Source organism: Paramacrobiotus metropolitanus, unplaced genomic scaffold, assembly GCF_019649055.1.
Source record: "Paramacrobiotus metropolitanus isolate TYO unplaced genomic scaffold, Prichtersi_v1.0 Parri_scaffold0000002, whole genome shotgun sequence".
NCBI classification, from domain to species: domain Eukaryota; kingdom Metazoa; phylum Tardigrada; class Eutardigrada; order Parachela; family Macrobiotidae; genus Paramacrobiotus; species Paramacrobiotus metropolitanus.
In genome coordinates, this window is record NW_026570222.1 from 652,529 (window position 1) to 673,094 (window position 20,566).

Below are 20,566 nucleotides of genomic sequence, written 5' to 3' on the forward strand. Positions count from 1 at the left end.
TAGTACTTACACTTATGCAGTATATCTACAGTACTCGTATATGCCGAAATGGTCCTACTAAAGAGACACAATAACGAAATAGGATAAATAGAATTAGCAAACCTAATTCCGGTTAACGCAACGGAGGTATTGTGCTAGAGTAAAGGTGGTCTACATGTAACAAGTCGCCCTTAAACTTGGCGAGGAGACGGGGGTTGTTTTACCAAGGACGGCGGGCCGGTTTGCGCCAGTGACCCGTGTTCCGGTGCTATATGTATTATGTAGTGTCTGCACCCAATCCCAATGCCCAAATAAAATCGTTACGACGGTTACGCGTTGTTGTTGTTGCTGCCGTAGACTGTGTTAATTAGCTTTTAACTCTTCTGCAGGTCTCACTCAACGCTTTTGCAAAAAGTACTGAGTAGTGAGTCTAGTGACTAGCTACGATCATGCAGATTTGACATTTTTACGGAACAGCATGGAAAAGCCGGAAGATCAATATAAATGCAGCAACGTTCGCACTTCACAGAAATGATATTTTTTAGGAAAATCAAACATTATCTGACTGACTCATGGTTTGACCGTATGAGAAAACCTTTGATCCATGAAGACAACAGTGTCATCAAAGTTGCACGAAGGTAAGTCAGCTACTTTTTACTTTCAACTTTTATACTTAGATTTTTATTTTTAATATTTATTCTGAATTTTTGAGAATTATCCCGATCAATTATGTGTTTATATATGGTACAGCGCTACACGGTGAGCCGGGGAGGGCTTCAAGTCGAAAATACCACACCCGCAGGGGTTGCCCATTGTGTTTCGTCCGGTCTTTAGACTTGAGAAGTCCTGAGAAGAGGACTGCTATTAATCAGCTAATATTAGAGCTTGTTCTAGACGCACCACGGTGACGATAGCGATCGGTTACCGTGACGGTAATCTTCATCGTACGAGAGTTTGCTTGTTCGCTAAAAACAACGATAACGATAGACTCGAAGTCGGCTCGGGCTCGGTTCGGTCTCGCTGTAAATAAAATTACTGGAGTGGATGAGCAGGGACGTGACAGCCGCTTATGGGGTCGCAGTTTGAGTACACACGCTACTTCCGATCTTTCTGTTGCTCGAAAAAAATTCTTTTGAAACGTTTTCTTTGTAGTAATGTGATAGTGCATGACCTTTACATAGCAACCAATACAGCTGCGACTGTAAGATCATGTAAACATTCAGAGTACATCGTGGCGCGCCTAATAAATATATTATTTATGATAATATATGACATAACTGGCGTGAAGGAAGTCCTTACTCATACGGACTAATTTGATCTGGATCCTAACCAGCCAACCTCCAGCATGCCTCCCAAGGAAGAGAGCGTTTCGGGCCTTTTGCGATTCGAGCCATCATCCATGACATGGCGATCATGGCAATTTCGATATCGTAATTATGTGAAGCTCAAGAAGGTCACCGACAGTGATGAGCAGAAAGCTCTGCTCCTGGATTCTCTTGGTGTTGAAGCAATGGAGTTGGTGCACTCCATGTGCTTGCCCAAAGATCCAGACGAGTACACAACTTCCCAGATCGTCGATAAGCTCGAAGCCGCGTATGTGAAGAAGACCAACGCAACCACGGAGTGGGCGAATTATTTTCGCATCTCTCAAGAGCCAGGAGAAACCCTATTGGACTTCTCGAACAAGCTCCGCAGGAAAGCGATCCACTGTTCTTTTCCAGCAGACGTGCTGGAAAAGAATATGTCTTCGACCTTCCTGAATGGACTGGCGAATGACACCACGCGCCAACATTTAATGTCCAAAGATTTCACCACCCTGGAGAAGGCATTGGAGCTAGCTCAACAGTACGAGCTGACGCGGAGTACGAAGCGCGGTCAAGCAACAGTGGAAGTTGCGCGTGTAGACGGAGGTCAACGACGGGGCGGTGGCGCGAATCGATATCGCGGGAACCGCCGCGGAGGAATGAGAGGGCGTGGAAACCCGCCTAGCCAAAATACGGCAGCTGGATCGACAGCGTGCTCGGGATGTGGTTCTGCTACGCATGCTCGCGGAGACTGTTGGGCAAAGGATCTTGTGTGCAGAAACTGCAACAAGAAAGGTCACATCGCGAAGGTATGCCGCAGCCCGAAGCAGCCCCAGTCGCGAGGACAGGAAGGAAGACGCACGTGGGCGGTCGAGCACGAGTTCGATGTCCTGTCGGTGAACGCAGTGGTTGGCGGATCGATCCACGTACCACTGAAGCTGAACGGGACAGCTGTGTCACCTGTGCTGGATACCGGATCTGCGGTGACGATCATCACGGCAGACACATGGAGAAGTATTGGAGCGCCCAGACTGAGCCCGTACTCCCATCCCCTGCGAAGCTTTACAGGACATCCGCTGAGTGTCATCGGAACGGCAACACTGGAGGTGGTGCATGGCCGTACACAAAAGGCGCTGCCGGTGGTGGTAGTGGGCCGTGGCGGAAATGTCCTCGGGCGTGACTGGATTGCCGCTCTAGATCTCAGTCACCTAAGTCTACGCGACCTTCAGGACACTTCCGTGTGCGCTGTGAGCAGCAACCCAAAGTTGAAGGAGATCCTGGAGCGCCACAAGGCAGTGTTCCGAGACGAGCTAGGACACTGCAAGCATTACAAGGCTCGTTTGTATTTGAAGCCTGGCGCCCGTCCGGTGTTCTGCAAAGCAAGGATGGTGCCGTTTGCGTTCCGTGACGCCGTGGAAAAGGATCTGGACCGGTTGGTGCAGCGAGGCATCCTGACTCCGGTCGACCACGCGGATTGGGCGGCTCCCACGGTGTCGGTGCAGAAGCGTGCCGGTGATATCCGGACTTGCGCCGATTTGAGTACCGGTCTCAACGATTCCTTGGACGCGCAGCAATACCCGCTTCCTACTCCAGATGAACTGTTTGCTAAGTTGAATGGAGGGCAAACGTTCAGCACACTGGATCTAGCGGAAGCATACGCCCAAGTGGAGCTGGAAGAAGACAGCAAGCAACTCGTCGTTATCAATACGCATAAAGGTCTCTTCCGTTACAACCGGTTACCATTCGGTGTATCCAGCGGCCCAAGCATCTTCCAGCAGATCATGGAGAAGATCCTGCAGGGATGCGAGGGAGTGGCCGTGTACCTGGATGACATCATCATCACAGGCCGAACCGAAGAAGAACATCTCCGTAACCTGGAGAAGGTGCTACAACGGCTGGAAGAACACGGGCTTACCTTGAAGCAAGCCAAGTGTCGTTTCATGCAGAGTTCCGTGGAGTACCTCGGATTTGTCGTCGACAGCCGAGGCCGCCACATCTCGCGCGATCGTGTCAAAGCACTGTTGGACATGAATAGGCCGACGAACGTGAGCGAGCTCCGGGCATTCCTCGGACTCGTGAATCACTACGGCAAATTCCTGCCGGACCTGTCTGCAAAGTGCAATGAATTCCACAGCTTGCTGAAGGCGGGTGTTACGTGGGAATGGTCGAAGGTGTGCGAAGCCAATTTCAACGGGTTGAAGGAGGAAATCGCCCGGGCCACGTTCCTTGTCCATTTCGATCCGGACATGCCACTGGTATTAGCGGCGGACGCCTCACAGTACGGTGTCGGAGCAGTACTGTGTCACCGTTTCCCCGACGGCACCGAACGTCCCATCGCGCACGCATCCAAGACGCTCAGCCCGGCGGAGAAGAACTATGGGCAAATTGAGAAAGAGGCGTTGGCACTTGTATTCGGATGTCGCAAATTTCATCAGTACATTGCCGGCCGAGAATTCACGTTACTGACTGACCACAAACCACTTCTTAATGTGTTTGGAAGCCGGAAAGGCATCCCAGTCATCACCGCAAACCGGCTGCAGAGATGGGCACTGTTGTTAATGGGTTACACGTTTTCCATACAGTACTGCCGCACTGAGGAGTTTGGTCAAGCCGACGGTCTCAGCAGACTGCCTATGCACTCCACACAGCTGAGTGGACTCCCTGACCTGGGGATGGACAACATCGTCAGTGATGTGCACACTGAGAGTCTACGGAACACTCCAGTGTCCACAGAAGCGATTGCAGCCGAGACAGCCGAAGACAGGGAACTCAGTGAGCTGACCGGCTACATTCGCAACGGATGGCCGAGCGCTATAGGTGATCGACTGAAGCCGTACAAGCGGCTGGAGCGGGAGTTGGTACTGGTCAACGGATGCATTTGTTGGGGAATGCGGACCGTCATCCCGGAGAAGCTCCGTCCCGCCATCCTAGCACATTTGCATGACGCGCACATGGGCGTCAGCAAAATAAAAGCGGAAGCGCGCGGCTACTGCTGGTGGCCACTGATGGACAAGGATATCGAGCGACTGGCGGCCGGTTGTCGGATCTGTTCCGAACGCGCCAAGGAGACGCCGAAAGTTCCTTTGTCGCAGTGGGCCGTACCGGAAGCACCATGGAAGCGTGTTCATATGGACTTCGCGGGTCCGTATCAAGGAACGATGCTGTTCATCGTGGTAGACGCCTTGTCAAAGTGGCCAGAGGTCATTCCGATGAAACACGCCACGACGGACGGGGTTATCGAAGCGTTCCTGAATCTATTCAGTCGATACGGGATATGTGCCGAACTGGTGTCAGACAACGGGACGCAGTTCACATCGGAACAATTTGCCCAGTTCTGTGCGCAGTTCGGAATCAAGCACATACGGACACCGCCGGGACATCCGCAGTCCAACGGACAAACGGAACGTTTTGTGCAAACCGTCAAGGACGGTATCGCCAAGCTGCGAGAAGACGGAAAGTCATTTCCGGTCGCTCTCCGACAGTTCCTGTGGCGTTACCGCAGCGTACCACACGCGACGACTGGAGTATCGCCAGCGGAGCAATTCATCGGTCGCAAAATGCGTTCCACCATGGATTTGCTGGTGCCAGTCTTGCTCACCACGACTGAGAAAAATCGACAGCGATACCAGCGTAATTTTGACAAAAACACCAAGCCAAAGAATTTCCAGCCTGGTCAGATGGTGCTGACGCGCGACTACCGGCTAAACCGACTGGTGGACTGGGTCAGCGGGAAACTGCTGAAGCGAGAAGGTACGCGAATATGGCAGGTGCTAGTGAACGGTATGACCTGGCGCAGGCACGAGAACCAACTGCGACCGCGCCACTGGTTGAACGCTGGCGAGCATGTCGATCTGGATATGCCAGAAGAGCAGAATGGGAACTCACCACGAGCGGTGGAACCTACCCAGAAGGAACCTGCCGAGGAGGTGAAAGCGGAGGTGCCAGAGAAAGGCACTGGGTTAGCCAACACCACCGACGGCAGCCAGAATACCGTGACAGAGCAGACTGCACAATTAAATGCTGAAAGCAAAAATGAAACAACGCAGCCGCCTGCGAAAGAGTCGAGGACGATTAAACCGAAGAAGCAAGTGCCGACGGTAGCCAATCCAGCACCACGAAGAACAGCGCGTGCAAATGCCGGAGTGAGTCCAAAGCGGCTCATTAAAGATCCCAATTTTGGTTAATTATGTTTTTTGTTGTTGAGTGGGTTTTTCCCACTGGGGGAGGTGTGATAGTGCATGACCTTTACATAGCAACCAATACAGCTGCGACTGTAAGATCATGTAAACATTCAGAGTACATCGTGGCGCGCCTAATAAATATATTATTTATGATAATATATGACAAGTAACTGCTCTTTTAGTTATTTTAAAAAATAGAGGAATGTTTTTTGTGCTAGTTTCTTGTGGCACAACGGTAGTTTGCCACTTCTGTTAGCAGCTGGGAGCTACCGGGAAAGAACAACGATATCAGGGCGTTTTATCGTGTTCACAACGACCGTAACGATACGATAGAAGCCAGAAAACGATGAGTTTGTGGTGAGTCATCACCGTTATCGTCACCGTGTTGTGTCCAGAACAAGCTCTAATGATCAGCTAATGGCATACTGGCAGTACTTACTAGCAAATTGCAAATAACAACAATAGAGCTTGTTCTAGACACACTACGGTGACGATCACGATCGGTTACCGTGACGGTAATCGCCATCGTAAGAGAGTCTGCTTGTTCGCTGAGCACAACGATAACGATAGACTCGAAGTCGGCTCGGGTTCGGTTCGGTTTTGCTGTAAATAAAATTACTGGAGTGGATGAGCAGGGACGTGACAGCCGCTTATGGGGTGGGAGTTTGAGCAAACACGCGACTCCCGATCTTTCAGTTGCTCGCAAAAAATTCTTTTGAAACGTTTTCTTTGTAGTAACTGTTCTTTTAATTATTTTAAAAAATAGAGGAATGTTTCTTTTGCTAGTTTCTTGTGGCACAACGGTAGTTTGCCACTTCTGTAAGCAGACGGGAGCTACCGGGAAAGAACAACGATAGCAGGACGTTTTATCGTGCTCACAACGACCGTAACGATACGATAGAAGCAAGAAAACGATAAATTTGTGGTGAGTCATCACCGTTATCGTCACCGTGGTGTGTCTAGAACAAGCTCTAATAACATTAATAACAATCTTCATTCTTACAATTAGTCACCAGGATTTCTGTTCGACGACAAAACAAAGTGTTTTGAGTTTTTATAAATTTGATGCGAAGCAGTTTCTAAAGTTGCCATACAGAATTTACCAAATATAAAGTGACTTTTATGACATCCAATTTAATTCCAGATGGATGCAACAGTAACGCCCAACGTGAACGACAGAGAGAATGGATCCGCTGACTTGATAGCCAAAGGTTTGCTAAAGATTAAAAGAATTCGCGGACAATCGACGAAAAAAGGATCTTCCGAGCTTGAGGTAAGCAAGCTAGCGCATTCACTGAGTTCAACTGTTAGCGAAGTATCTGGTCTTCCATTCAGAAATATGTGGAGGTTCTCGCTGTTGACACGAAAGAAGATCTCATTAAGCACGAAGCGGAGCTCGAGGAGCTTCGCGCAGATCCTGCGCTTGACATTCCCGCAGCCACAGTGGTTTCTGACGATGAGTGGTTTTCCGTCATCACTAGCCGTTTTGCCGATTTTCTCGAGGAATTCTACGAATCTCGGCTGAATGAGCCATGTGTATTATCCGTGCCGGGATTTTTCGTGCTGGCCGGCAAAGAGGTACTGGAGGAGGAGAACTCGCAGCAAACTGCAGGCATCGTCAGAGACATGATGATTCTGCATCTCGGAGCGTTTCTCAGGTGTCTGCAACATACCAACTGGCACTGGGCATCGCTGATGGATGATGAGGCGCTGAGGAATTTTTTCCTGCGGGATGTTGTGCCGAATTGCCTCGATGCGCAGTGTCGCGTGCTGATGGCGCGAATTATGCTGAAACTGTTTGCCGTGGCTGTACGCGAAGGAGATCCCACTTTGCGAGAACAGTTTATGGCCTTAATAGGCCAGCTGTGCCGACTGCCGGACTTTCCGGTCATTTTTATGTGGGTTTTTGTCCAGTTTCTGGACTACGACGTAAGTTAGTACATATTAGATTTGGTAAATTTCGCTTTTCTGCAAGTTTTCAGTTAATATTACGGAATTTTTAATTATTGTCAGCACTTTTAGAAATTTTCTACAGTTCTGAAAATAATCTAGTGCGGCGTTTGCCGTCTAGCAGGATTTATCATTTCTGCTTATTTGTTTCAGGAAATTGTCCCTTATATGAGTGGTGGAAATTGCCAGATTACTTATTACGAACGTGACAACGAGTTATCGCTATACGAGATGAATATAAAGAACCTTAGTATGCCTTCGCTTTTGCGATTTCGTCCGGAACCGCGGGCCTTGAGAAACGGCGGAAGAAATGGACTGGTTACATGGCCACGACCGAAGAAAAAGTTTAAAGTGGTGACAGTAAGTCCTGCTGCAGCGCTGGCCAACCAGACAATGGCAGTAGACGCACTGTGGTTATGCTGTGAATCGTTTCCGGCAAAAGAGGGAATACCACTTAATCCGGAGAAGTCGGCTGCACAGCCATCTAGCACACCTAACACTGTGCAGGCACCGGACTCACCTCCACCTCCGCAAGATGTTTCACCGGCTTCTCCTCCTCCAGGTAATGCTTGTGGTGGTGTGCTTTCTTGAAAAACAATTTCTGAACCTTTCAAGGTTGATTTGAATTTCGACAAGCTGGTTTGCTCTCATAATACAAGACTTGTATGCGTCTACATTTTAAATCGCATTTTCTGTAGCTTTAAACTAATAAACTGCATTGTGACACTTGAATCGTGCTGATGATTGCTGAATTAGTATGCGGTCCCAGGCTTGATGCTTTGGTTCTTGGTATTACACCGATAGTCTTTGCTCTTTTACAGATGCTACTGGGTTGGCTTTGGAAAGCCCAGCTAGTCCTGACCTACCGGAGATGCGAAATTCGAAAAACACAGATGAACAAGTTTCTGATCGTTTTAAAGTGGAGTACAAGGATTTTGTGATGAGGATATCTGTGATTCCTGATTCGGAGAATTCTGACAAGAAGGCACCAAGACTGGAAAATGTTACTACGTATTCATATTTAAAAAAGCGTCTGTATTCTTTCGGTGGCTGGTGCTGGTTGGCCGCCTGCTTTATTGATACTTTTGAGCCGGAAGAGGCTGACAAAGTGATATGGTGGCCGGAATTTCAGAGCGTGGCCTTTTTCAATCGTAACGTGCATATTGTCAGTGCGTTTCGGAAGAATCCGGTCTGGATGAAGATAGTCGATATGGCTGCAGGTCATCCTCATGGCTTTGTATATTTCTCGCCGATTATACGACCCGTTTTTATAAGCTTGTATATCCATTGGGAAACTAGTTTCGAAAGCGTTTCATCCCGGCGAAATGAGGCAGCGCTGCAGCAAACGGTTTGGTTACTCAAGTGTCTTTCCAAGGTATGTGGTAATTCTTGAAACGAAAAGGTTTTAAATGATTAATGATTGTGTGTGGCATTTGTAAATGTGAACGGTCGGCAAATTAAGTTAAAGACTTGATATCTTCGATATATCGATATCTAGAAAGTCAGAGTTTTGTTTTGCAGAGCAAAATGGTGCATGAACCATACTGTTTTATTGGCAACGTGGTTCACCATCTTCTACCTAACGAAGTCAGCTCTATCTTATCATCTTTGTGGAAAGTCATCAAGGTAGATAGGTGCATCGGTTCAGTTACCGGCAGTGCATACTTGTTATCGCGTGTCTGGTTGTTACATTTGGATACTGGCTTCAGGTTTATTTTCCCAATCCGCATCGTTTGCTCTCTATACCGGAATTCGAACAAGACATGCGGGCTAAACAGATGGCCGAAACCGGTAAGAAACATATTTCCATATTATTTCTTTGTTGAAAAGTGGAATTTAAAATTTTTATTGGCATTACCAGATTCTGATTGTTTTAGATTGCTTGCTCAAGATCCGCGCCGTTATATTATCTCATTTACCCGCAGTTGGTGTGTTTGGTAAAAAGTTTTTCCTGCCTGCCCGTGTTCCACTGGAGGAATCGCGTTGGTTTGAATCGACACAAAGTCAAGAAACTACCAGCGCGCCCGCTCCCATTAACGCGAGTCATCTGGCCAAAGTGGATTAAAGATGTTTTCCGGAAATAATTTTTTCTGGATGTCACTAGTACAAAGTGAAATGAAACATTTTATGTAGGATAACTTTGTCGCACCTTACTTAATACTGTATTAGCTGTAAGTGCGGCAGCATGAATGTTGCGCGCTTGTTTACTTTGAATCGGATATTTGTCGTTTAGGATGAGCAGGAATTTTGCGGTTCCGGTAATCGTCCTTGTATCAGTATTATGTGCGGCATGTTGTTTTGCTGAACTGTCCTTTTGTGTCAATTAGCTTAATAATATTGTGGATGGTATTTATGGTTTGTTTATAAAAATGTTCCTGCGTAGTGGTCTTCTGTCGATAACAACAACTACCACTATTACGGAGTGTCTGGAATTAGATAAAACTCATATAAGTAAGCTCTTCGTGAGGAGATGTCACCTAATTCCATATACTCGTGTAACATTACATCTTGCCTTATTTTTAGTCGAGTAACTGCGAATGTACCGTATATGAACCTTTCGTAGCGTATAGATCTCGAATCGTCTATGACAACACCTTGCTAATTTTGTTCTAGCTTGTATTAGATTGCTGCATTTTTATATGTGTATGACTTATCTTCAAGTTGATATCAATAGGAATCTGCGGAAATATATGCAGATCAGTCATCCAGACTGGGAATGGATACTGCAAAACATTTGTTGATAGTACTTGCGGTTGCGGGTGTGCTCTTGCTGCATAGATCTGACCCTTGGAGTAGCCCTCCTGGCGCATCCGCACGAATTTTTATCAGAGGTCATTACGGGAATCGAGGTAATCTTTGAATTTTTATTTTTTGGTCGCTTTCATGGCTCGTTCAACAACGAGGAATTATGAAAGATGATTCGGTTTCCTTAAGTATTGTACTTACAATTAGGTGTAGAAGCAGCGATAAACACAATATCCAAAGCAATCTGAATAATGCAGGACGTACAGAATTTGGCCGACATATTTTCAATGAAAGGCAAACGCCAAATTTACCATTTCACGACAATGAAAACATAGTATGTACCCGAGTTTGAGTGAATGTTCCTCACTGGTCAGGTTTCATAACGATATAATTACTGTAAATGTGCATTGTAATTTCTGCTTAATTTTTCCCATTATTTATCCTCGGCACGTTGCTTCGACTCTCGAGTTTTAACCATCTCCTAATTTACAGGTCGTTATGGGAAGGCCGTCCAAAAAAGCTTCGCCTATACAGGGTTACATGTTGCAACGCCATTGTTTGCTACCGGGCCACTGCCATCATGGCAGAATAATCACAGATATTACGCGGTGGATCCGCTTCTGGGTTCAAAGTCCCCCCGACTGCATTTCCTTTTGGGCGGATACGGTCATCCACTTCCTAGTTCCCTTGATACCCTTGACGCGCATAACCCTACGACGAAAGACAACGCAGTAGATTATGACCTTATGAACATTCCCGAACCAACAGAATTTTTGGGCAGATAATATTAGCCATCGATATTTGTACGAGTAATATAACGCTGGAAATTTCCATCTATCTTATTCCATCACCCTATGTATTTGCTCTGTATATACACATACTCTGTAGACAAGGAATTTATAAAATTGTAAGTAAGTAAGTAAAAGTAAGTAAGCTCGTCATTTACTTACCTTTTCAACTTTTAACATTCACTGTATGCTAGTTCAGGGTAGACATTCAAAATAAATGAGGAATGCGCATTTAAATGTGGTTATCTAATTGTAACTGCCTGTCATTTTTATTTTTTGATCGCATCATGCGTTTTCTCAGTTGCGACGTTTAACGTCAACATGCACAATGCGGTGTAGTTTTGCCCTACACTGCCAAATTGTGGCGCGTTTTCGTTACACCGTTCTGGTTTTCATTCTCAATCCCCTTGCTTCCTCGTGTATACTTGTATTGGAATGTAGAAGGCTTGTACGGCAATTTTAACATTAAATATTCTCTAATGTAGTATTAGCACATGTAAAATTTACTAGAAGTAAACAGAAAACTGGTATGGAAACGTAACGTTTGTCGTATATGGGTTTTATGTATTACGTGCGCACGTATAAATTCTGAACTCGAGAAGTAGTTGAATAATTTGCTGATAGCACAATCTGTTATCAGGTCGCTTCCTTGCACACACGTTGTATTCATGGTGATGTAACAAACAAATTGTTGTTGTATTGTCAAAGCTGAACAGCACGCTGGGTGCCGAATTTGATCTTGACAAAGAGGGCCTCACGTTTACTTACCTTTGAACTCTTGTCCAACCACTTTAACAAACTCCTACGATTATGCGAAACAGCAGCTGGGTTGTGTGTATTTCAGAGGCTTAAGCTTTCTTCCATATATAAAAGCGCCTTCTGGTCATCTTAAGCACCCACTTGTAGCGCAGTGCGCAACGCTGTAACCTTTCCGGGAACATAATCATATTTATTAGAAGACAGTTCCGCTCATTCAAAAATAAATGCTGCTCATGATCATACACTACAGTCACCACGCTCAAGTAGCGATGTTTTTTTCCGTAAATACACTGTTCTGGCAAAAATACCGAACCTGTTGATCTGAGCACAATTTAAATATTTCATAATTGTGCAACGCCGGTGATTGCGGTGTTAATGTCGATCACTAGCTCTACTAGTTGCACGAGCAACATAATTGCATAACTTTGAAGTGTGGTTTGTATTGACGAGTCGACGTACCGCGTTTGCAGTTGGCATCATATTATTCTAAGCCGTTTACCAATACCGTCAGCGCACCTCGAACCGCCCCACATATATATATCTATATACGTATTTTCACATACGGTGTACATATAATTATACCTTGGTGTCATCTTATTGGAGTGTGCCACACGTGCATTTCATATGATGTTTTTGCTGATCATGTGCAGTTGTTCTCGACGTAATTTGCATCGCGTTCGTTCAAATGGACAATTTCAGAGTGTCGAAATAAACTAGCTGGATTTACCACAAACTGTCATGCACAACTGATTACTCAAGTGATTTCGTTTTTCGTGCTGATGATTACACACCGTCGACAACGGAACCCAATTAGTGAATGCAGGAGCTTCACAATAAATCTTCTGCCACTGCAGACGAGAAAGTGATGCGCACAATGTGACAACCTTAATGTTGCATGGACAGTGTCCAGTTCAAAAATGTGTGATCTGCGGCACAGTTGTTTTGGAATTCGAATCAGCCGCAATTTGGATTACGGTATTCGTAATCCATAAAAGCATCAAATTTGATCAACAATTCCCACCGGTAACTGTTGCGGAATATAATGTCCATATTCCGTGTCCTTTTATTGGGTGATTCAGGAGTTGGAAAATCTGGTAGGTACACTTTAACGCGCATACGATTAAGCATGCACTTTCGTATTGCAACTTGCAAGATTGTAAAAATGATGGACAAGTCGTATAAAATATTATACTGTATACGGTACGGATTCAAATGTAACTTTTAAAAAGTTTCGCGACGTTTATAATTGTAAACTTTCGCTACCAGCCTTTTATATAATTTGCGTGTTTGCTAGTGTGCAATGGGCATTACCCTTGATTTTGTCATTGGTTAACTTACGTATCCCACATTTCTTCATTAAAAAATACCAAATTACTTTGCAATAACGATTTCTTAATGGAATGTACGCTTTACTTAAGTATTTCGCAGTTACAATAACGCGATAACGAGGCTCTTGATAATATTGTTATCGCGTTTGCTCTTAAATAAACTCCTGACCCTTTAAAAATTAAGTCATTTCAAAAGTTTATGATAATAAACTATGGTCTAGTATAGCGTCACAAAAATAACAGATTTAAAAATAGCTTTTAATAGTAGGTTTTTTATATTTGAACTGCAGTGCCAGATGCATGCGGTAATCACCTACGTTTTGCATGTATATGCGGCCGTAGGTGTCCTATGTGGTTTATTTACACTTGTTACAAGTAAATTGTATAATTCCAACGAGTGACTTATTGAACAACCTGGCCTTAATCTGACCGCGTAATCTTGGTATACATTTGGCAATATATTTGAAAGGCGTTAACGAAGTAAGCTAATTCAGCTCATTTCATAACAATTTACCACAACAGTCAACGTCCTCCTGTTGACCTGGAATCGCTCTAATACTGTGGATTTGTGTTGATTTCGTAACGGCAATCCGAGTAAGCAAATCATTTCTGCAATCCTTCAAGCTGTCGCATGACTTGTCAGACTTTTTGACGTTAAGTTAGTCCACGTAAATGGCTCGTACGGCGCTTGCATGAAAATAAAATGTTTCAATGGAATATTTTAAAAATCTTGTCCCAAATTTATAAACATATAGAGTAGATAAACATATAGAGTAGTAGTTATAAACAGATATAGACTGTATGAGTAGTCATGATATTGTATCAATTAAGAGTCTCAGCTTTAAATTAAATATTACATTATAAAACATAACTATCAAAGATTTTTAAATGCATACAAAAGCCTAAATGTGAATATTTCGAAATTGCTGAGAATATTTCATCCGCATGCCATCCATTGTGGTAATGGGAGTCGTAAATTTTAAGTAAGTAAATAACCCTTACATGTATTACCGTACGACGGCTGCGCGGTGTGCATACCAGGTGTTCCATGCAGGTATGAAAGCATACATACAAGTAGAATGGGACCAATTACTTCAATCGTGGTAGATTGCTTACCATTGTCTTTAATGCTCCAGCATTTCTTTACATTGACCGGGCAAGCTTTCAGGTCCCGTCCCGAGTAAAACAGCTTGTAGGAAAACGTTAGTTTAACATTCAAGTACCGCTAGGTTAACGGATGTGTGTCAATTTTAGCCGTTTCCTAACGTTAAGTTAACGTTTTTTTTGCAAGTTGTTTTACTCGGGCGTATTATTGTACAGAGAACAAATGGAGTACAAGTCAGGTGCTTGAAACTTTCGAAACACCATAATATACAGTAATTAGCAAGGGTAGGCTGTGAATATGTGATCAGCCGCGGCATGCATATTGATAAATGAGGCGCAAATGAATTCTACATGCGTTCTGCATTCCATATAAATCACCAATTTGTTACTGTATAATTTTTGATGATGTGCATGGATTCCCAACAAAGGATTCACTATTTATTTCACAATAATATCGTAAACTATGCTAACGTGAACGTCAATCTGCCTTGCAGCAGATATTCTTTTGTGAATACCATACGCACAAATATTTATAAGCGCTCAAAATAACTCATATTAATCTGAATCTTTTATTGACGCTAATGTGATGGACTACGTACAATTGTATTAACCCGTACCCAATAAAGCTGTAAATTGTAGCAACTATTGTGTAATAATTAACCACACGCGTAATTTATATATATCACTTATATATATTACTTATACATTGATGTTAACAGCATGTACATTTCAGCCCTATCTGTGCGATATCTGACTCGACGATACCTGGGGAATATATGTCGGACACAGGTTAGCTACAGAAACTAATTCTACTCTGTTTGTATTTGTATTCGTCCACATACTGTAGAGCACCGAATTTTAAATGCACGAAGTTGTTTTTTAAACTCTTCAAACCGCGCTCAATTAAAATGCTACCGCAAATTACGGTAATTTCTTGTGTGTGCCGTTTGTACTTCATACTACGGACGATTCTAAAAAACCGAAGCATTATCAAAACGATTAAATCTTCTGTTCAAGAATTTTGCAAAACTTATGTTCACCAGTTAGAGAAACTCACGCTTATAGCATACACCGCGAATATCGTGTTTCTCCTCCTTCCGGTTACGTTGACACGTTCGTAACACTTTACGTGATGCGTAGGTCTAACTGATGTCTGTGCATATGTATTGATATGCAAGAGGCAAAGAAGCGCTAATGACAAATGATCCCGGTAGCAAAAGTGAGCACGGAAGTGTCTTGTGAGATTAAAGGATTAGATCAATGAGGTAACACTTATTCTTGATTACACAAGTGAACGTGAACCTTGTGAAGTGTAGCCCAGTGAAGTGCTGACGGACTTGGTCGATATAGAGGGAAACTCATTTCGTCAAACACAATTTCGCACGTGCATACCTGCATACCTCTGGTATTCATCAAATATAAAAGCTTACCCACTTTATTGTTCGCACTTTAAATTGCCGTCAACCGAAATTAGATCCATTTTTGTATGTATCAATTAGGCACGGTGAAGCGCATATAAGGCATATTTCGTTAATTTCCCGACTTTTATGGGATACTGATGATTCACGAAGAAAATGACAACTGATGATTGAAAAAAGCAACAATTTATTTCATACTCGTGACATTTAAAGAGTAGTCTTGAAAACGTATGCTCATGCGAAAATGAATATTAATTACTTGTACATTAATAACCATTTGTTGGTTTATCGTGCTACAGTGGTAGGCGGCCTGCTTTACTCTTAGAATGCCGGAAATACTAATACAAAACGCAGCTGCAAAGGTCTGCACTTTACTATTCCACAATCTATACGAGCATCGTTCATATCCCACACTACGCACGAAGTTTTACAAAATTCTCGAATCAAACGCTGAAAACTTTATAAAAGGTTTTCTTGTATTTAATTACTCGGAAATATGCTAATAAAACGGTGATTATATAAAACGATAGAACGCCTTCGAAGCTGACGATAAACGGTTCTCGCCATGCGCTTCAACAAGAATTGTATTAAACTGGCGAACTACTTTTGTTTCTTTCAATTCTTTGCAGATTTGCTGTATCGGTGTGGCATCCAACTGGAAAACGATCTGCTTGCTTTGGAAATTTTGGATCCTTGCACCAATGCAAAGGTGTAATACTTGCATTCCATACATAACGTTTTCCGCTGTATTATAAGTACTCTTATGGACTCTTACCGTTTGTTAACGCACTAATTTCATATAAAAATGGTGAGTGCCGGTAGTGACCGGTACTGGTAGATATGGCATCTGCTTTACGTCAATGTAAATCGTGCAACATCAGAATACTCCGTATTTTCGTACTTCCATATAACCATCACTCGAAATACTTTGTAGTTGCCTTTTCGTATTAACAGGGTTTACCGTTTGTTAGGTGAACACCGTTTACGATGACGAACAGCAAATACTGTGGAGCGACGCCGTCATCATCATGTACAGTATTACCTGCCGCGATTCCTTCCGAATCGCCTTTAAACTCTTACAGAAGCTGCAAAAGTTAAAGGAGAAAAGCCTGACTTCGGTGATATTACTGGGTAATAAGCGGGATTTACTGCATCGTCGGGATGTGGCCCTGGTGGAAGGTCAACGTGTGGCGGAGACGTTCGGCTGCCAGTTTTACGAGATTTCAGTCGCGGAAAGTTTCATGGGGGTCAGTCTGGCATTCGAGAGCATCCTCCGCGAAATCCGAGCTATCCGTCTGGGCAGTCCCAAAACACTGCCCAGACGAGCGGGACTGGGTCTGGTTTCCGTGTCGAAAATGATCGGTGCCATGTTTGGCAAGTCCAACAAGTACAAAAAACGTCCGTCTCTATCGCTGTAAATAGTGGGATGCAAGACCAAGAAGTGAGTTTATTATTCTGGATTAGCAATTTTTATTTGCAACATGCTGCTGATGTTTCGCTCTGACAGACATTTGCGACTGTGCTTGCTCATATTATTTGCGCTACATCTTTTGTTAATTATTTAATTTTATAAACTGCATACACACAGATTGACCAACTATGTGTTACTTACTTACAGTAAGACGTTGATGCTGTGGAAGCGATAATCTTGATGCTTTTGGTTAACTGTAAAAATTATCAATAGAAAACTATGGGTGTTCTGAAGTTCTTCCGCTCTGTATGAGCAGTCCAAGTCATCTGACAATTAATGCAGTACGTGTTTAACGCTTGTCATTTATTGAAGGATCTATATATTACATCAACTGACAATCAAATAGTATTTAGATTTCTTCCAAGGTAAGGCCATTTTTGTGTTGTAAAAAAGGCATTAAAATTTTTGATTATACAGTTAACAAAACAGACCTTATAAAAATTGGCAGGTTTATTTGTTATTATTATCGGGAACGGTTTTTTTAATTTGACGCTCCAGAACAATATTCCCAGATCCGAACGACTGCAGGTGCCCGGTGCGTACTTATTTCAGTTCCGCATTTGAATCGCCATACTCTTCTAAATTTTGCTGAGAAAGACCGATTAAAAACTGCTTTGCTCTTATGTGCGGCAATAATTTGCGCTTGAGTCGTGGGGAAATTTCCCCTTCGGATGAGGAACGACCACTCGAAGTTGGAGAGATCGACTGTTGCAGCGAAATGGAACGATTATTTTGCAGTCGCGAACGCAGCTGCAACTTTGAGGAGGCATCCTGCGCTAACACCTGCGGACGGAGTGAGTAATACTGCTGGGTTTGATTCCATGTCTCGTAAAGGTCACGGAAGATTTTGGCTGGGGCATCCACCGACTCCCTAACGGATATCTCAAAGAATGCAGAGCAGTTCAGTTCCCGAGACCGTGCCAGACCCATTTCGTAGGAAATCATACGTTCACCAAAGACATCATCCTTGTTACCAACTAAAAATGCCACACTTTCTCCGGCACTGGAGAACAAATTCTTTTCTCGATATCGCGACCTTTTCGTGTAGTTAATCAGGAACCGCATACGATCTACTTCGTCTAGACTGCTTTGATCGGTTACTGAGTACAAAAGCAAATATGCATCGGCCCATAAAATCTGGTCTCGAAATTCATTTTCGGCTTTGAACTACAAGAAAAAAACAAACATTACTGCAGCCCAAAAGAAGTAGCGCGAAAATGTTAATGCATGAGAAAGATGCTCTACCTCGTTGCTAATAGGGTCCAAAACAATAAAGTTAACATGCTGAGAGTCCAGCAAACTTCTTTGGCATTGGTATATTCGCTCTGCAAATGCAGGTAACAGCATGTACAATCGTACTATAGAATATTTTATTGGTACACGTTGTAGCATTTGAAATTAGAAAAATCGATATGCTTTATGAATTCTTAGTATGAAGGAATTATAGTGTATTTAACACAAATTATATAATAAAGATCAATAATCGGGATTAAGGTCACTCCCAAAAATTTTTGGGAGTGACCTTAATCCTTATTGACCTTTAATATATTTTTTGTTAAATGACAAGTTTCTCGCGCGGTAACTCATAACTTGTGTAAACAAGTTATGAGTTACTGCGCGAGAAAGTTGGTGGTAGGCTGGTAGCTGTCACTTCAAAAGCAAAAAAAAGTTGCGCACCTGAAGTGGAATCGTAATCGCCAATAAAACGACGGGTTGCAAATCGTACAATCAAAGCTACAGCATAAAACATAACTTTGTATTGTACAGTTTCTGCGACGTTCTGTTGCATCTAGCGTAAAAAATTTTTATACCGCACCTGTTTTGCCCACGGACGATGCTCCCAGTATTAATACGCGAAAAATTGGCAGCGGCGATTTCATACCTATTGATAGCTTCCGCAAGGAGGTGTAATCTAACACCGTTTTATCACCCGGCGCGCTCCAGCATTTCGTAGTGTTCATGTCCGACGATGACCCACGGTGTGATAACCCACTGTGTAGCGGATTTTATTATAAACGTAACTTATAGGTATGTACAAACTGCGGCGTCAGGTACTGAAAGTTATAACAAATAACATTCTATGTACAAGAGGATGCGCAAAATTTTGCATTATTGTTTTATAAAGGTAGAACACCCTAGACCATGCAAATATCTGCAGTCTGGAAATAAAAAGTTGGACAGTTGTATTACTCACAAATCGCAATCATGGTAAATCGATTACAAAGTCTAAAAGTAGATCAAACCACTGTGTAGCAAAATTCTCACAGTCAGTTTTTTATTGGTTAAAAGTCACCCACCTAAATACCACATCCTACTTCAAAATTTGTAAACTTCCAGGCAGGAAATTTTTGCTTGTTGTGCAGATGTATGCGACATCGTCCAAGCCACGTTGTTTGCTTCTTTGGAGCACAATGAAAAAGTAAATGTACATTAGGAGATTTCTGGTAAATTTCCGTGTAAACAGTTTCGCTATTTTTAAAACTCATATACTTTCCTGATTTAAATCAATGATGTCCTAATAATGTTGTCGCAAACCAACAAGCGGCGAAGTGCTTGTAGTATCGTTCAGTTTATTTAGCATTATCCCGTCCACTGTCCACATAACAAAAACGCCGACGCTGGTAGACACTACTAACTACAATGATTCACATTTTAACGGTAACAAATTGCTGGTAGTTCATATAGGCCGTGGTTTTCGAATGCAGTGCAGTGCATCATTCTTATACTGCGTATAAAGTTCATAATTACCGCATGCGCGCAGAATAACTACTATATTTTGTTTTATAAAAGGTTTCAAGCGATGGAATAAGCGAGACATCCTTCGTATTCAACGATGCATTCGCATTTTGTACATATGAATCCATTTTCAATAAAAACTCTAATCGTAATTTAATTAACTAAATGTTAGGCGATCACATTTCTGACTGCCAAAACATCTGTTACTCTGTTTATTTGTATATTTACAGTTTACCTTACCATATATATATAGCGTCGACCAGCAGTTAACACAGATACTATCTAATTCATCGGCTGCATAATCAGCCCTTCGAAGCAACGGTAATTGACGGAAGTCAGCACTCATCACTTGCATTTCGAAGACCATTTATTGAAATATAATTTAACTGGAAGTAGTTTATCCTGGTAACACTTTCCCAACACCAGAATATTTATCATGCAATTTCAGAAAACAAAATTTTTGAGTGGACCGACTCAGCCTGACCAAGGCGGGGGAAATTAATATTGTGGCTATTGACTAGTGTGTTTTTCGAATATCTATATAGTCATAAAAGCGTTAGAAATGCGGAAACATCTAACCGAAAGCATAAGTAGTATTCTACACATTCTCTTATACCGAATTTTCGAGTATTGTACCAAATCAGACGCGCGCCTTTTTTTCCACATGACTTATAGGACTGTGTTTTTAGGATACTGACTTTTACAACCACGACCATAAGTATTATGACTCAATCCTCAGTTTCATACGGCGCAATTCCAGTTGTCCACTGCGGAGCGGTACCGACGTCGCACTGTATGCCACT

General features: G+C 43.1%; 4 protein-coding genes across 6 annotated transcripts; 3 read left to right on the top strand and 1 right to left on the bottom strand.

The window, feature by feature from the left end:
- The first annotated feature begins 502 nt into the window (after positions 1-502).
- On the top strand, positions 503-9,524 carry LOC129585394 (uncharacterized). 2 transcript variants are annotated; one of them, XM_055478065.1, is made up of 8 exons: positions 503-617; positions 6,609-6,737; positions 6,800-7,393; positions 7,568-7,976; positions 8,236-8,789; positions 8,936-9,040; positions 9,124-9,205; positions 9,292-9,524. In XM_055478065.1, exons 2-8 carry the CDS (start codon positions 6,609-6,611, stop codon positions 9,477-9,479), a joined length of 2,061 nt encoding a protein of 686 aa, XP_055334040.1. In that variant the 5' UTR covers positions 503-617; the 3' UTR covers positions 9,480-9,524. The 2 variants fall into 2 exon arrangements, with proteins under 2 accessions (XP_055334040.1, XP_055334032.1); XM_055478057.1 differs by lacking the exon at positions 503-617 and adding an exon at positions 6,271-6,389.
- On the top strand, positions 1,325-5,467 carry LOC129588491 (uncharacterized protein K02A2.6-like). The gene has a single exon (XM_055482706.1). It carries the CDS (start codon positions 1,325-1,327, stop codon positions 5,465-5,467), a length of 4,143 nt encoding a protein of 1,380 aa, XP_055338681.1.
- Positions 9,525-11,865: 2,341 nt separating the features above from the next.
- LOC129582996 (ras-related and estrogen-regulated growth inhibitor-like protein) lies at positions 11,866-17,269 on the top strand. The gene is given in 5 exon segments (XM_055474648.1): positions 11,866-12,800; positions 14,872-14,901; positions 14,904-14,927; positions 16,186-16,265; positions 16,528-17,269. Coding segments are annotated over 5 exon segments (633 nt in total). The 5' UTR covers positions 11,866-12,748; the 3' UTR covers positions 16,975-17,269.
- Positions 17,270-17,328: 59 nt separating this feature from the next.
- On the bottom strand, positions 17,329-20,344 carry LOC129582981 (ras-related protein Rap-2b-like). Of its 2 annotated transcripts, XM_055474626.1 has the most exons (6): positions 20,004-20,344; positions 19,325-19,662; positions 18,844-19,019; positions 18,705-18,761; positions 18,273-18,352; positions 17,329-18,194 (listed from the first exon to the last, which is right to left on the bottom strand). In XM_055474626.1, the coding sequence occupies exons 3-6, from the start codon at positions 18,986-18,988 to the stop codon at positions 17,571-17,573; spliced, it is 906 nt and encodes a 301-aa protein (XP_055330601.1). In that variant the 5' UTR covers positions 18,989-19,019; positions 19,325-19,662; positions 20,004-20,344; the 3' UTR covers positions 17,329-17,570. The 2 variants fall into 2 exon arrangements, with proteins under 2 accessions (XP_055330601.1, XP_055330609.1); XM_055474634.1 differs by lacking the exons at positions 19,325-19,662; positions 20,004-20,344 and adding an exon at positions 19,222-19,286.
- Between the last annotated feature and the right edge of the window lie 222 nt (positions 20,345-20,566).

What these genes read in the sequence shown, in the direction of transcription:
- LOC129588491 (XM_055482706.1), top strand. Translation starts at nt 1,325, where the DNA reads ATGCCTCCCAAGGAAGAGAGCGTTTCGGGCCTTTTGCGATTCGAGCCA.
- LOC129582981 (XM_055474626.1), bottom strand. Translation starts at nt 18,988, where the DNA reads ATGAACACTACGAAATGCTGGAGCGCGCCGGGTGATAAAACGGTGTTA. An exon ending in CGATTACGATTCCACTTCAG is followed by an intron (nt 18,353 to 18,704) that starts GTGCGCAACTTT and finishes CTGCATTTGCAG; the next exon opens with AGCGAATATACCAATGCCAA. An exon ending in TGGACCCTATTAGCAACGAG is followed by an intron (nt 18,195 to 18,272) that starts GTAGAGCATCTT and finishes TTTTTCTTGTAG; the next exon opens with TTCAAAGCCGAAAATGAATT.
- LOC129585394 (XM_055478065.1), top strand. Translation starts at nt 6,609, where the DNA reads ATGGATGCAACAGTAACGCCCAACGTGAACGACAGAGAGAATGGATCC. An exon ending in ACCGGCTTCTCCTCCTCCAG is followed by an intron (nt 7,977 to 8,235) that starts GTAATGCTTGTG and finishes GCTCTTTTACAG; the next exon opens with ATGCTACTGGGTTGGCTTTG. An exon ending in TACTCAAGTGTCTTTCCAAG is followed by an intron (nt 8,790 to 8,935) that starts GTATGTGGTAAT and finishes TTTGTTTTGCAG; the next exon opens with AGCAAAATGGTGCATGAACC.